The sequence below is a fragment of the Jaculus jaculus genome, chromosome 9, assembly GCF_020740685.1.
Source record: "Jaculus jaculus isolate mJacJac1 chromosome 9, mJacJac1.mat.Y.cur, whole genome shotgun sequence".
NCBI lineage: Eukaryota > Metazoa > Chordata > Mammalia > Rodentia > Dipodidae > Jaculus > Jaculus jaculus.
Window position 1 is genome coordinate 115,696,348 of NC_059110.1, and position 14,654 is coordinate 115,711,001.

Here is a 14,654-nt window from a genome sequence, read left to right on the forward strand (position 1 = left end):
GATTGTATTGACTCTGCCGGTGGACCTGTGGGATTGGCAGAGAAACTGCATAGTTGTGGGTATGACAGGTGTCCTTTTTTTTTTTTTGTAATGGATCTATAAGATTTTAATAATTAATGAACCTTCACATTTCATATCCTCCTTAGTGGGAAAATGCATATGCAGAAATCGCTCTCCAGGGAAGCGGGCTTCGAGCTGGCCAGAGAGGCAGTTTTAATATTCCTTGTTTAGGAAGAGTGCCCAGGTACCTGCCCCAGCGAGGCCCCCTCGTTCCCGGTGATCACTTGTCCCCCACTCTCCCCACCCCGGAGCAAGAACCCAGCAAGCCTTCCGCAGCCCTGTGCAGTATATCAGTGACAGGCTTTTCACGTCACGCCCAGCATCCATTGTGTGGCTCTCCCCCGCAGATTCCTTGTCTGAAACTCCGACCCTAAGAATGTGAAGGAATGCAGAACTATACCCAGCTCACTCTTCTGAGTGTGAAGCCGTGGTGTGCAAAAGGACCCATTTCCAGTCGGGCGTGATGGCGCCTGTCTTTAATCCCAGCACTTGGGAGGCAGAGGTAGGATGATCACAGGAGTTTGAGGCCACTCTGAGATTACACAGTGAATTCCAGGTCAGCCTGGACTAGAGTGAGACCCTACTTCGAAAAGCAAAAAAAAAAAAAAAAAAGACCCACTTCATTTCCTTGAGCTGGTGCCTGAGTCGCACCGTCTGTCTCATCTGCTCTAGCTGCTGGTCTTAAGTTCACCCACCAGCAACTTCAGGGCACTTGTGATTCCTACACACTCACCTCTGGACTTACCATTTGCTCTCCCTCACCCCAGGCCCCTCACCCAGAGTATCCTCTCCTTTTCCTTGGACAATTATTTCTTTTAACTTTATTGGCAACTTCCATAAACATGAACAATATACCATGGTCATAATCCCCTCCCACCATCTTCCTTTTTCCCCCTCCCAGTCCCCTCTCCTTGGACAATTCTTGCTTATCCTTGAGACTCACAGGCACCCCCTCCTTTAGAAAGCCCTTTCCAACTGCCCCAGCTAGCCTGGTTGCGCGCCACGCGTCCCCGTTGCCTCTGCTCTGAGCACATTTCTGTCCTTGCACTCCTGTATTTGTACCTCTCTCATTCCTTGTCTCTTTTCCCAGCAGACTGTCAGCCCCTCCAGGGACTGGCATCTTCTTCAGTGTTTCCCACCACATCCAACATAGGGGCCCTGCACCCAGTAGGCCCATAGATGCCCAAGTCCTGAGGTGCTCTGCAAGAGGGCAGGACTCTCTGACGCCTTACCCAGAAGCTGCACCATTGACTGTGAGGCTTTTTATTGAGTGCCTATGAGTGATTGTTAATGCCTCTGGCTTCTGAGTATTCTGATTATAGTTTGACTTAGGGTCTTCAGACCATATCTCTTTCCGTTACTGTATATTTTCTTTTTTTTAAATATTTTATTTACTTACTTATTTGAGAGAAAGAGAGAGGGGCGGCAGGCAGATAGAGTGAGAGAATGGGCGTGCCAGGGCCTCCAGCCACTGTAAACAAACTCCAGACACATGTGTCACCTTGTGCATCTGGCTTACGTGGATCCTAGGAAATTGAACCTGGGTCTTTTGGCTTCACAGGGAAGCATCTTAACCACTAAGCCATCTCTAGCCCTTTAAAGTTTTTAAAAATAATTTTTCATAATTTATTTTATTTTATGAGAGAGGAAGAGAGAGGGGAAGGGAGTGTGAACAGGTGCACCAGTGCGTCTAGCCACTGTAAAAGAATTCCAGTGCATGCACCACCATGTGCTTCTGACTTACATGGGTTCTGGGGAATCAAACCTGGATCCTCAGGCTTCACAGGCAAGCATCTGAACTGCTAAACCATCTCTTCAGCCCTAATATTTATTTATTTCAGAGAGAGAGAGAAAGAGAGAGAGAGCGAGAGCGAGCGAGCATGCCAGGGCCTCTAGCCACTGCAAACAAACTCTGGATGCATGAACCACCATGAGCGTCTGCCTTTACATGGGTTCTAGCCTTAACCTCTAAGCAATCTCTCCAGCCCCATTACTTTATTTTTTCATCTTTTCTATATAACTATTTTCTTTCTTTCTTTTTGTTTTTGGTAGTTGGTTTTTGGTTTGTTTGTTTTTTCTTTCAAGTAAGGTCTTTTTCTAGCCTAAGCTGACCTAAAACTCATTCTGTAGTCCAGGCTGCCCTAAATTGGTACCTTAGCCTTCTGAGTACTGTGATTAATGGTGTGTGCCATCACACCCAATATTGTTTTATTTTGTTATTTATTTATTTTGGTAGTACTCTGGTATGGAGATTGAACCCAGGGCCGTACATGCTAGGCAAGTACTCTACACTGAGCTAGGTCCCTGTTGCAGTCAGGTTCGCATTGCTGGCAGAAATCACCCGACCAAGAGCAGCTTTCGGGGGGGGGGGGAGGGAGGCTTATTTTGGCTTATAGACTCGAGGGGAAGCTCCACAATGGCAGGAAAAATGACATGAGCAGAGGGTGGACGTCACCCCCTGGCCCGCATAAGGTGGACCACAGCAACAGGAGGGTGTGCCAAACACTGGGGGACACTGGCTATAACACCCGAAAGTCAGTCTCCAACAATACACTGCCTCCAGGAGGTATTAATTCCCAAATCTCCACCAGCTGGGAACCTAGCGTAGAGCCTGAATAGAACCCCTAAGTTTATGGGGGACCCCTGAAACAAGCACCTACAGTCCCCACCCCTTGTTTGTTTCTTATAGTTAGAATCTTTGGAAACCCTAGCTGAGCAACGTGGCCTGGCAGTAAGGAGGCGGAGGCCGGAGGATTGCTGGAGGTTCAAGGTTAGTCTGGTCTGTAGACCAATGAGTTCCAGGCCAGGATGACACACCCTGTCTCAAAAAAAAAGAAAAGGAAAAATCTTGTCTGATTGTTTAATCTCTTCATGTGTATTATAATTAATGGCATATTAGTGTTTTTACTTCAGCCTCCTTAACTTGTATTTTTATTTTATATTTTGTTGGGTTTTTTTTTTTGCTTCTTTTCCTCCTCCATTCTTGTTCTGTTAAGAGTAACAGTTTTCTAACTTTCCTTCTTTACCCTTTGGGTTTAAAAGCTCTGAGTTGTATTTGTTTTATTTTATTTATTTTGAGTTAGGGTCTTACTGTAACCCAGGCTGACCTGGAACTCACTCAGGCTAGCCACAAACCCATGAACTCACCATGTTCTCCTACATCTGCTTCTTGAGCGCTAGGATTAAAGGCTTGGACCACCACACCAGGCCTTCTGTTTAAAAATATTTTATTTTTATTTATTTATTAGAGAGGGAGAGAGAGAATGGGCATGCCAGGGCTTCTACCACTGTAAGCAAACTCCAGATGCATACAATATCATGTGCATCTGGCTTATGTGGGAACTGGAGAATCAAACCTGATTCCTAAGGCTTTGTAGGCAAGCACCTTAACCACTAAGCCATCTCTCCAGCCCCTGAATTGTAGTTCTCTTCTTACAGAAGTTACCCTTAAATTGCACATACATACTTAACTACAATTTTTTTCTAATAAAGTTTATTAAATTTTTAAAAAATTTATTTGTGAGCAGAGGAAGAGAATGGGCACACCAGAGCCTCTTGCCACTGCAACCAAACTCCAGGTGTATGTAGAACTTTGTGCATCTGGCTTTATGTGGGTACTGGGGATTGAACCTGGGAGGGCAAGCTTTGCAAGCATTTTTACTCCTTGAGCCATCTCCCTAGCCCTAGCTTCTCCCTTCCTACACAGCCCTTCTCTCTCTCTCTCTTTCTCTTTTTTTTTTCAAGGTAGGGTTGAGCTCACGCTGACCTGGAATTCACTCTATTCTCAGGGTGGCCTCCAACACAGGGCAATCCTCCTACCTCCGCCTCCTGAGTGCTGGGATTAAAGGCGTGCGCCACCACGCCCGGCTTCACAGCCCCTCATTTTTGATAGGCTAAAGGTTACTTGGTGTGGCCTGATGGCCCCACAAGTTGGAGGCTAAAAAGAGGAAGCATAAGGCCGACATTGGTTTTTGACCAATATCTTATTAAGGAAGTTGAGTCATTCTACTTCTGCAATTTATCCCTCTGGGCATTCAGAGAAGGACAAGGTTTTTATTTTTGGATGAACTAGTCGTGAAAATTTGCTCTGTTCCCTCAGTGGACATTAGGAGATGGCCTGAAAGATTTTAATTTTCCTTTTAAGTCGGGAGAAGCGAGGCTTCAAGTGTACAATGCCTTAGGTGAGGCTGTCCACACCTTGATTACATGATGCTGTAACACGGAAGTCCCAGTGGCTCCATGGTGGCTTTTAGCATCTTCTGTTGGCCAGGTTAGCTGGTTGGCATTTCAGACTTACTACCAATCACAGCTCTCCAAAATCCCAAGGAAACTAAGAGAAGTCAGGGGGCCTGTTCAAGGCAATACACAGGCTGTGGGGCAGCAGTCAAGTTCAGTCCATCTTCTGTGGCTATGTAACATTTCAGGTATACTACTGAACTTCCCTAAGCCATATTTTCATATCTGAAAATATGGTAAATAACAGTAATTGCCTAGTAAATACAGGACACTACTGTTCTGGATCAGTCATTACAGCCCTCAAATAATCTGGACCAGGGCTAGGTGGTTGAGCTGGATGGCTCAGCGCTTAAAGGTAAAGCCTGCTGGCCTGGCTTCAAGTCCCCAGCATCCAGATAAAGTCAAACACAGAGTGCCACATATCTCTGGCATTGATTTGCAGCAACCAGAGACCCTGACTTGCCCATATACACACATAAATAAAATAATAATAGCCCAAGGCTGGGTGTGGTGGTGCACCCCTTTAATCCCAGCGCTCAAGAGGCAAAGGTAGGAGGATCGCCATGAGGTCAAGGCCACTTGGAGACTACATTGTGAATTCCAAGTCAGTCTGGGCTAGAGGGAAGACCCTACCTCGGAAAACCAATATCATCATCATCCACACTAAATTGGTATTTTCTGGAAACTAGAAGGAACCACAGGGGACTTCTAAGAAAACTGGTTTCCAAACACTTTTCTTGGCTATCTAGGATTCTTCAGGGACCTTGGCATGTGGAGCAAGGCTGAGTGAGGGAGCTCTTGCCCACCTCCTCCAGCCAGAGCAGCTGTTCCTGGTGTGAGTTAGAAACTAGTTGCGTATTCTAACTTTCATGCCTTTGGGATTGAGGTATGATTTCACTTGACAAAATGGCTCCATTTCCAGTGCTAAGCCAGCCCGTAGCTTCTGGTATAGAAGAAAGCACTGAAATGTGCGCTTCAGAAAGGTGAGGTTGTCTGAAGACCCACATTTAAAATACTGCTTCTGAAAAAATAAAATAAAATAAAATACTGCTTCTGTACCTCCTAGTGAATTGAAAGCTCATGAGGTTAGCCTAATCCTCGTTTCAGTCCCAGAAGCCCAGAAACAGACCTTTTGCTGTAAAGAAAACATTGCTGGGCTGGGGAGATGGCTCAGTGGTTCAGGGCACTTGCTTGCCAAGCCATTCTGGGTTCAATTCTCCAGTGCCCAGGTAAAAGCCAGTTGCACAAAGTGAACAAAGTGGTGCTGCTTCTGGAGTTCATTTACACTGGCAAGAGGTCCTGGCACTCTCATCTCCCCCTCTCTCTCTCCTAAATATTTTTTATTTAAAAAGGAAAGAAAACATTTCTGTCAGATCCTTAGACCAGCACTGTCCAATAGAACTTTCTACCATTATAAAATCTTATCTGTCTGCACTGTCTAATATGGTAGCTACTGTAACAGAAGACCTGGGCTTTTTTAAAATTTATGTATTTGAGGAGGGACAGATAGAGAGAATGGGTGCACCAGGACCTCCAGCCGTGGTAAACCAACTCCTTTCTCTCTCTCTCTCAAATAAATAAAGAAGAGGCACTTGGGAGGCAGCGATAAGAGGATTGCTATGAGTTCAAGGCCACCCTGAGACTAATTCCAAGTCAGCCTGGGCTAGAGCGAGACCCTACCTTGAAAAAAAAAAGAAGAAGACCACTGTCAAAATATATAGATGATTAATTAATAGATAGATAGATTGATTGATTGAATCAGGCCAGGTGGGGTGAGCTCCTTTAATCCCAGCACTTGGAAGGCAGAGGTAGGAGGGTCACTATGACTTTGAAGCCAGCCTGGGACTACAGAGTGAGTGAAAGATTAGCCTGGACCAGAGTGACCCTGCCTCCAAATAAATAGATTGGTTGATGGACTGATTCTGGCTGGCATGGTGGGATCCACTTACAATTCCAGGTACTCAGGAAGCTCAGACAGGAAAATTGCAAGTTCAGTGCCAATCTGGGCAATTTAGGAAGACCCTATCTCAAAATAAATGTTCTTTCTTTCTTTTTTGAGGTAGGGTCTTGCTCTAACCCAGGCTGACCTGGAATTCACTCTAGTCTGAGGCTGGTCTTGAACTCATGGCAATCCACCTACATCTGCCTTTCCAGTACTGGGATTGATTTAAAGGCATATGCATTTGACATCATGTCTGGCTTTCAAAATAAATTTGTTTTAAACCTTTTAAAAAGGTTTAAGGGTGTAGCTCAGTTGTAAAGTGCTTGACTTGTACACATAAGGCCCTGGGTTCAATCCCCAGTACCACAAGAAGCAGATTCTGGTTCTGATGTCCAGAGACTGATTCAGCAGGTCTAGGGCGAGTGCATTTAAGAAGTCATCTGAGGGTTGGAGAGATGGCTTAGCGGTTAAGCGCTTGCCTGTGAAGCCTAAGGACCCCGGTTCGAGGCTCGGTTCCCCAGGTCCCACGTTAGCCAGATGCACAAGGGGGCGCACACGTCTGGAGTTCGTTTGCAGAGGCTGGAAGCCCTGGCGCGCCCATTCTCTCTCTCTCCCTCTATCTGTCTTTCTCTCTGTGTCTGTCGCTCTCAAATAAATAAATAAATAAATAATGAACAAAAAATATTAAAAAAAAAAAAAAAAAAAAAAGAAGTCATCTGAGCCGGGCATGGTGGCGCACGCCTTTAATCCCAGCACTCGAGAGGCAGAGGTAGGAGGATCGCCATGAGTTCGAGGCCACCCTGAGACTACATAGTGAATTCCAGGTCAGTCTGGGCCAAAGTGAGACCCTACCTTGAAAAAAAAAAAAAAAAAAAAAACAAAAAAAAAAAAAAAAAAAAGAAGTCATCTGGCTGTTGGAACTTGCACTCAGGTTGGAAGCCACTGCATTAGAGACCTCTTCCTTGCAGTAAAGGCAGAATCAGCAGGCCCTTGGGCAGTGTGGCAAATGCTGTGGATCCTTGCCCTGGAAACATACAAATCACATACTGCTTCTGGCCCTCGAGCGCAGGCCAAGAACTGCTGTTACAGACATGGCCCGTGTTGCTGTAACACCTCGTCATTCCCGCCCCCAGACTTCTTTCTGTAGGGTCCTGGAGCCGCCACAGGGGAGGCCAGGCTGTGTGTCTGCTTCAGGCCTGGAGGAATGCTGAGTGAGCCCCCTTCTTTCTGTTTGTGTGGGCTTCGAGGTGGGGCTCTTGCCCTTGCACTCATCCCTGGCTCCCGTACAGCACTGATAGAGGCGGGCTGAGTGCATTCGAGGCGGGAGTGGGGCCAGGGAGGTCAGGCCAAGTCGTGAGGCAGGAGCATGACCTTCCTTCAGAGGCAGAGACGGGCATGCGTCCTCCTCACGTGCTTTGAGCTGCGGGGAAGAGCCAGCCCCCAGCCCGGAGCGGGGAAGGCACCTAGTCGGCAGGCCTGGGCTTGGCAGCGCTGCCTTGAGTTTGGTCCACTAGACTGTTAGAGAAGTGGGGACGGCGGGAGGAAGCAAGCCTGTTCTCCATGTGGGAAAGCTGCCATCAGGCCAAAGTGTCCCAAGAGCAACCTTTTGAACTTGGAGGCTGTCTGTGAGGGGCTGAGTCATGGTCACATGGCACTAGGAGAGCCAGCCACAGGAGACGCTTCTCCGCTCTCAGCTGGCCGTGACTTTCTGCCCCAAAGAGGGCGAGGGGCATTCTGTTTTCCCGTGCCTTTCTCAGGTCCAACTGCCATCTTCTGGCTCAGCTTCCCAATAGCATCCCTGTCATTCTGCCTGCCAGGCTGGGCATGAGTCACCAGGGAGTACATAGGCAGCCTCCACCGCAGCTCCCCAGGGAGAGGGCTCTGGTGTGTGTGTGTGTGCCTGTCTGTCTGTCTGTCTGTGTGTCTGTGTGGAGGAGGATCAGAGCTCCTGGCCTGCTGCCCAGCTAGCCACCTAGGTGAAAGGATGTCCTAGTCTGGGGAGCACCCCATAGCCTCTAGGGGAACTGTTGTTCAGACTGAACTTTCCAGCACATTTGGTTGGCCTGCACCAGTCAGAGACAGGCTCCCCGAGCCCAAGCGCAGCTAGATACCCCACTTCTCCTCCTCAGACTCCTCATTCACTAGCTGCACTTTTTTTTTCTTAAATTTATCATTTTATTTATTTATTTATTTATTAGATACAGAGGGAGAGAGAGAATGGGCGCGCCAGGGCCTCTAGCCACTGCAAACGAACTCCAGACACATGTGCCACCTTGTGCATCTGGCTAACATGGGTCCTGGAGAATTGAACCTGGGTCTTTAGGCTTTGCAGGCAAGTGCCTTAACAACTAAGCCATCTCTCCAGCCCTCGCCAGCTGCACTCTTAATCGTTGTCACTCGGGATCCTCCTGTCTCTGAAGGTCTGGAAGGCACTGTTGGTCCCTGGATCCCCTTGCTCAGCCAACATGGATCATCTTGTTCTTGCTGTGGTGTGCTATACGCTGCTGTGCCACTGTGCTCAGCGACCCCCCGCCCCCGCCCTCAAGAGCCTTCTGACCTGGGACAACCGTGTTTGCCTGTGGCCTTGGATATTTGAGGACTAGGCATCCACCCTGAAGAGCCTGAGGCCTGGGTCTGGGCCCTACCTCTGCTTTACCACACATGAGCTAAGTGACCTTGGGCAAGTCCCCATTTGACATAGACATAAGGTTTTTTCACATGAAAATGAGAAGATCAAAGTAACTCTGAGCTCCCTTTAAGCACACTCTACTGCTGGCAAATTTGGAGAATTTTCTGGGTTCTTTTTTTTAATGTGTGTGTGTGTGTGTGTACACGTACCATAGTGCCTGTGTGGAGGTCAGAGAACAATCCAGGGGTTGGTCCTTGCCTTCCACCTTGTTTGAGGAAGCGATTCCTGTTCACTACTGTGTGTGCCAGACTAGCTGCCCATGAGTCTTGGGTGTCTCTCCTGTCTTTCCTTCCGTTATTACCATACACATATTCGGACTGCATGGTTAGCTCACGCTACTACTGTCAGCTTTTACTGGGTTCTGGGGGTCTGAACTCAAATCATGATGCGCGCACAGCGAGCACTTTTATCCACTGAGCCATCTCCTCAGCCCTGATTTGTTCTTAAGATTACATTCTCCCTGGTTAGAAAAAAAGTCTAGAGGGCTGGAGAGATGACTTAGCAGGTAAGGCACTTGCCTGCAAAGCCTAAGGACCTGGGTTCGATTCCCCAGTACCCACATAAGCCAGATGCACAAGGTGGCATAAGCCAAATGCACAAGTCTGGCATTTGTTTGCAGTAGTTGGAGGTCCTGGTGCACCCATTCTCTCTCCTTGCAAATAAATAAATAAAATATTTTTTCAGAGCTGGAGAGATTGCTTAATGGTTAAGGCATTTGCCTGCAAAGCCTAAAGACCTTGGTTCAATTCCAGAACCCACGTTAGTCATCTGGAATTAATTTGCAGTGGCTGAAGGCCCTAGCAACCCATTCTCTCTCTCTCTCTCTCTCTCTCTCTCTCTCTCTCTCTCTTTATCTGCCTCTTTCTTTCTGCCAAATAAATAAATAAATAAAGGTTGTATTTTTATTTTTATTTATTTTGAGGTAGGGTCTCACTCTAGCCCAGGCTGACCTGGAATTCACTATGGAGTCTCAGGGTGGCCTTGAACTCATGGCAGTCCTCCTACCTCTGCCTCCCGAGTGCTGGGATTAAAGGTGTGTGCCACCACACCTGGCTAGGTTTATATATATATATATTTCAAAAGCCTAGAAAAGTAGGGTGTATGGTAGGCCTTAAGTCATTTCTTCTCTGCAGATGGTAGAAGTTAGGGAGAAGAAAAAATGATGATAAGAGAATGGGCATACCAGGGCCTCTAGCCACTGTACATGAACTCCAGATGCATGCGCCACCTTGTGCATCTGGCTTATGTGAGTTCTAGAGAATTGAACCTGGATCCTTAGGCTTTGCAGGCAAGTTCTTTAACCACTAAGCCATCTATCTAGCCCTAGACTTCTTTTTTAATAATAATAGTATATTTATTTATTTATCTGTTTATTATTTGAGGCAAAGAGAGAGGAGAGAAAGAGAATATGGACATGCCAGGGCCCCCTGGTAATACATACAAACTCCAGATACATATGCCACTTTGTGCATCTGGCTTTATGTGAGTTTGGGGGATTCAAATCCAAGGCAGCCAGGCTTTGCAAGCAAGTGCCTTTAACTGCTGAGCCATATCCCTGCCCCACCTCAGACTTCTTAAGGTGAGCAAATGATGGTGAAGTTACCCTTTTGGCCTGCTCAGCATCTGGCCTCCAGAACCACACATTCTTGTTTGGAGGCTCTGAGCTCACAGGTGCATAAAGACAGAAATGCAAGGAACAAATGAACAGAGCCCAGCAAACCATCCCACCCTGTAGTCAAGCTGGCTCAGCCTTTCATAGCCATTGGGGAGGAGACAAATGAATGTGGCAGCTTCAGTAGGCATCTAGCCTTGATCCTCTTGATCCTCAGCTTCCCACTGTCTCATTCAGCCTCAGGCCTGATCGGACAGAAGACCAGAGGCCTTAGAGATCTGGCTTCATGTCTTAGGCATTTCTGCCCCAAGAACAAATAGGCATGGTCCAGGTGTTACCGTTGGGAAGACTGCCTTTGAGTACTGGCCATCTGAAAGCAATTTACAAAAAAAAAAAAAAAATGTGTATTTGGTACCTTTTCAGACTGTCTAAAACAAGTTGACTTCAGAAGGGCCTTGACCTTCAGAAAAGTCCCTATCTTGACGAGGGTTATAGCTTAATGGTAGGATGCTTATCTAGTCTAGCATGCTCAAGGCCCTGGGTTCAGTCCCCAATACCACCAAAATAATAATAATAATAATAATAATAATAATAGTAATAATAATAATAATAAGTTCCTGTATTTAATTTAGTTTGATTTTGGTTTTCAAGGTAGGGTTTTGCTCTAGCCCAGGCTAACCTGGAATTCACTATGTAGTTTTAGGCTGGCCTCGAACTCACAGCGCTTCTCCTACCTCTGCCTCCTGAGTGCTGGGGATGAAAGGAGTTCCTCTATTTAGAAAGTCTTCTAAGTGCTGGCAATCCGATTGTCACTGTTTTCTTTCGTGACACTTCTCGTCTGCACGCTGAGGGCGTGGGTTGTGGGCAGTGCTGCTCTCGATGCAGCTTCCTTGGAAGGCACAGGGCTGATCCACATTGAGCCCAGAGAGCGGTGGCGCCTCGTGCTCTGTACTCCGATCTCTAGAGATGCTACGAGGGTTTCCAGAATAATGCTACTACTGACATTGCCTGGAAGAGAAATGATGCCTAGAAGATTTTAGCAAATGAATTTGGACATGAGGAGGGGACAAGCTGTTGCATCATGGGAAAGGAGCCAAGTGCTGATCACTCTTTGCAGGCTTTCTAAGATGTATTATACACATATGTTTATATACAGTCATGCACTATATGATGTTTCTGTCAATAATAGGCTGCATATACAACTGGCTCCGTAAAATTATACTGCCTAGTGATGTCATAATATACTCTTATATTCACAATGCCACAATTAGCTAACAACACATTTCTCGGAATGTGTCCCATCATTAAGTGATGCGTGACTGCGTACACACACCTCCTGCTAAGGACAAAGCAACCTTGATTTCCTTCATTGGAAGAAAGCCACTGTGAATCATGTAGCCATGTAGATGTGTCTTCTCTGACATGGGCTTAGTGAAATGATGGTTTTGGGAGTAGACTCACCACTCTCTTGGGGAACCAAGTTTGCCTAACAGTGGGGAGAGGTTGAGCAGGCCAGAATCTTTCTTAGTGGCCCAGCAACCGAGCATATTTGTAATGGGGGACCAGTGAGGTCAGGATTCCCACACAGGGCATATGTGTGTATGTGAGGTTGGCTCCTGGACCACTCAGGCTGTTGGGAGGATGGGTGTGTATATGGCATAGACTTTTGCCCCCTGCATTTCTCCTTTAACCCAAGCCTAACCTGTGCCCACCACAAGAGGTCTGGGGTTCGAGGTGACCTGCTTGCTCTGTGTCTGTCTCTCTCAGGGTGTGCGTGAACCTAGGAGATGGCAGTAATGGAAGTGGCCTGCCCGGGGGCCCCTGGCTCAGCAGTTGAACAGCAGAAGGAGCTCACCAAGGCCAAGGAGAAGACACAGCCACTCGAGCAGAAGCAGGGCTGCATCTACAAGCTCCAGATGGTAGAGAAGAGCTCTGTGTTCTGCAGGAAGTGGGAGATCCTGAATGACGTCATTACCAAAGGGACAGCCAAGGAGGGCTCTGAGGGCGGGCTGGCCGCCATCTCCATCATTGCCCAGGCCGAATGTAAGGGCCTGGGGTGGGGTTGCTGTGGGCACTGGGACAAGTGGGTGGACAGCTGAGACAAAAATTAAATTGAGATGAATACACACATGAACACATACGTGTAAATAGAAATTCATAATAGCTTGTGTTTACCGAGGGTTGACAGTGCACCCCAGCACTGTGGGTTATGTTCTAGGAAACTTCAGAGTACATGAGATGAGCGGGTTTCCTGTGATCCCCATTGTATAGACAGCCCTGTGCTGTTGACTCCAGTGAAAGACAAGGGGTGGCTGATAGGTGAGCCACCAGACCGAAGAGTCTGAGAAGGGGAAAGAGTAGCCACCAAAGGGCTCAGTGAACTGGCTCTCTCCTGAGTGTGAATTCCTCTTTTCTCTGTTAATCGAACCCCTTTTCCTTTTAACTTGAAGGTGAGAATAGCCAAGAATTCAGCCCTACCTTTTCAGAACGCATTTTCATCGCGGGCTCGCAGCAGTACAGGTAAGAAGGCAGCTGGAGTGGAGTGCCCCAGCCGCCTGCTTAGGCCACACCCACCGATCCTTGGGCTTCCTGCTTCAGCACCTGGGTTCTGCTCCTGGCAGCTGCCCAGCTCTCCTGGCCCAACTGCTCCCTCTGCCACATCAGCTCAGAAGCTGTCCCTGGCTCCCATCAACTTGACATTTTATTTTTATTCTCCTCCGAGTCCTTGATGCTCTCCTGTTTTCCTATCAACAGGGAGGGTTCTGGGAAACAGCAGCAGTTTTCTACTGGGCGAGCCAATTTCCTACTGGGCAGGGTTCCTTTTCCTTTTGAGACATACTGAGCAGACATGGAAGTTGTGGGAGCAGGAGGAATGCAGAATCCATTCCCTCAGTAATGCATGGTAGAGAGCTAGGTCCAGGCTGGTTTAGTCTATCCTTATGCCTTCCATTCTCCGAGACAAGTTTTTTTTTTTTTTAAGTTTATTTTGTTTTATTTATTTATTTGCAAGGAGAGAGAAAGAGGAGACAGACAGAGAATGGGCACACCAGGGCCTCCAGCCACTGCAAATGAACTCCAGATGCATGCGCCCCCTAGTGCATCTGGCTTATGTGGGTACTGGGGAATCAAACCTGGGTCCTTTGGCTTTGCAGGCAAGCGCCTTAATTGCTAAGCCATCTCTCCAACACCCCTAAGATGAGTATTGATCACCAAGAGGTCATCCTATAGAAAAGGTTCCCTCCTCCCACCAGACAGATTTTTGTTTTGTTTTTGTTTTTTGAGGTATGGTCTTGCTGTAGCCCAGGCTGACCTGAAATTCACTCTGTAGTCCAGCCTGGCCTTGAACTCACAGCAATCCTCCTATTCAGCTCCCTAGTGTTGGGATTAAAGGCATGTGTCACCACACCCAGCTTGAGGAAGGCTTTAAAAAAAATTTTTTTAAGACTGGAAAGATGGCTTAGCAGGTAAGGCACATGCCTGTGAAGCCTAAGGACCCAAGTTTGATTCTCCAGGTCCCATATAAGCCAGATGCTCATGGTGGTGCATGCATCTGGAGTTTGCAGTAGCTAGAGGCCCTGGCATGCCCATTCTCTCACTCTCTCTCTCTCTCTCCCTCTATCTGTCTCTAATAAATAAATAAAAATAAAATCTTTAAAAAATTATTTGTTTACAATCAGAGAGATACACAGAGAGAGAATATGTGGTATTGGGGAATCAAACCCAGGTCACTCAGCTTTATAGGCTAGCATATGTCTTAACCACTGAGCCATCTCTCTACCCCAAGGAAGGCTTTTAAAAGGAATTATTTTACTTAAGCTTCATCTCTAGCTATCATGGCAGAAAATACTGCACTTATTTCATAAGTGAGAAAATTTGACTTTCTTTGGGATTTAATCATTTTTCCCATATAAGTAAAGTTCTGTCACATAGTGACATTTTGGTCATGTATATGATAGTGGTCCTAAGATTATTAGTTTTTTTTTTAATCAAGTATTTAATTAATTTATTTGCAGGGAGAGAGAGGAGGGGGGAAGGGAGAGGGAAAGAAGAGAGGAGAGAAAGGAGAGAATGGGCACACCAGGGCCTTTTGCTGCTGTGAATGAACTCCATTTGCG

The 14,654-nt window shown here is 46.9% G+C and overlaps 1 protein-coding gene across 2 annotated transcripts in view; it reads left to right on the forward strand.

Annotated features, from left to right (window-relative positions):
* The window catches only part of Map3k14 (mitogen-activated protein kinase kinase kinase 14), a 65,728-nt gene that overhangs the window by 25,114 nt on the left and 25,960 nt on the right, over positions 1 to 14,654 (forward strand). For both annotated transcript variants that reach the window (XM_004655326.2, XM_045159732.1), the window contains exons 2-3: positions 12,307 to 12,582; positions 12,990 to 13,059. In XM_004655326.2, coding sequence (XP_004655383.2) covers positions 12,327 to 12,582; positions 12,990 to 13,059 — 326 coding nt within the window. In that variant the 5' untranslated portion in view covers positions 12,307 to 12,326. The remainder of the gene's footprint in view (positions 1 to 12,306; positions 12,583 to 12,989; positions 13,060 to 14,654) is intronic.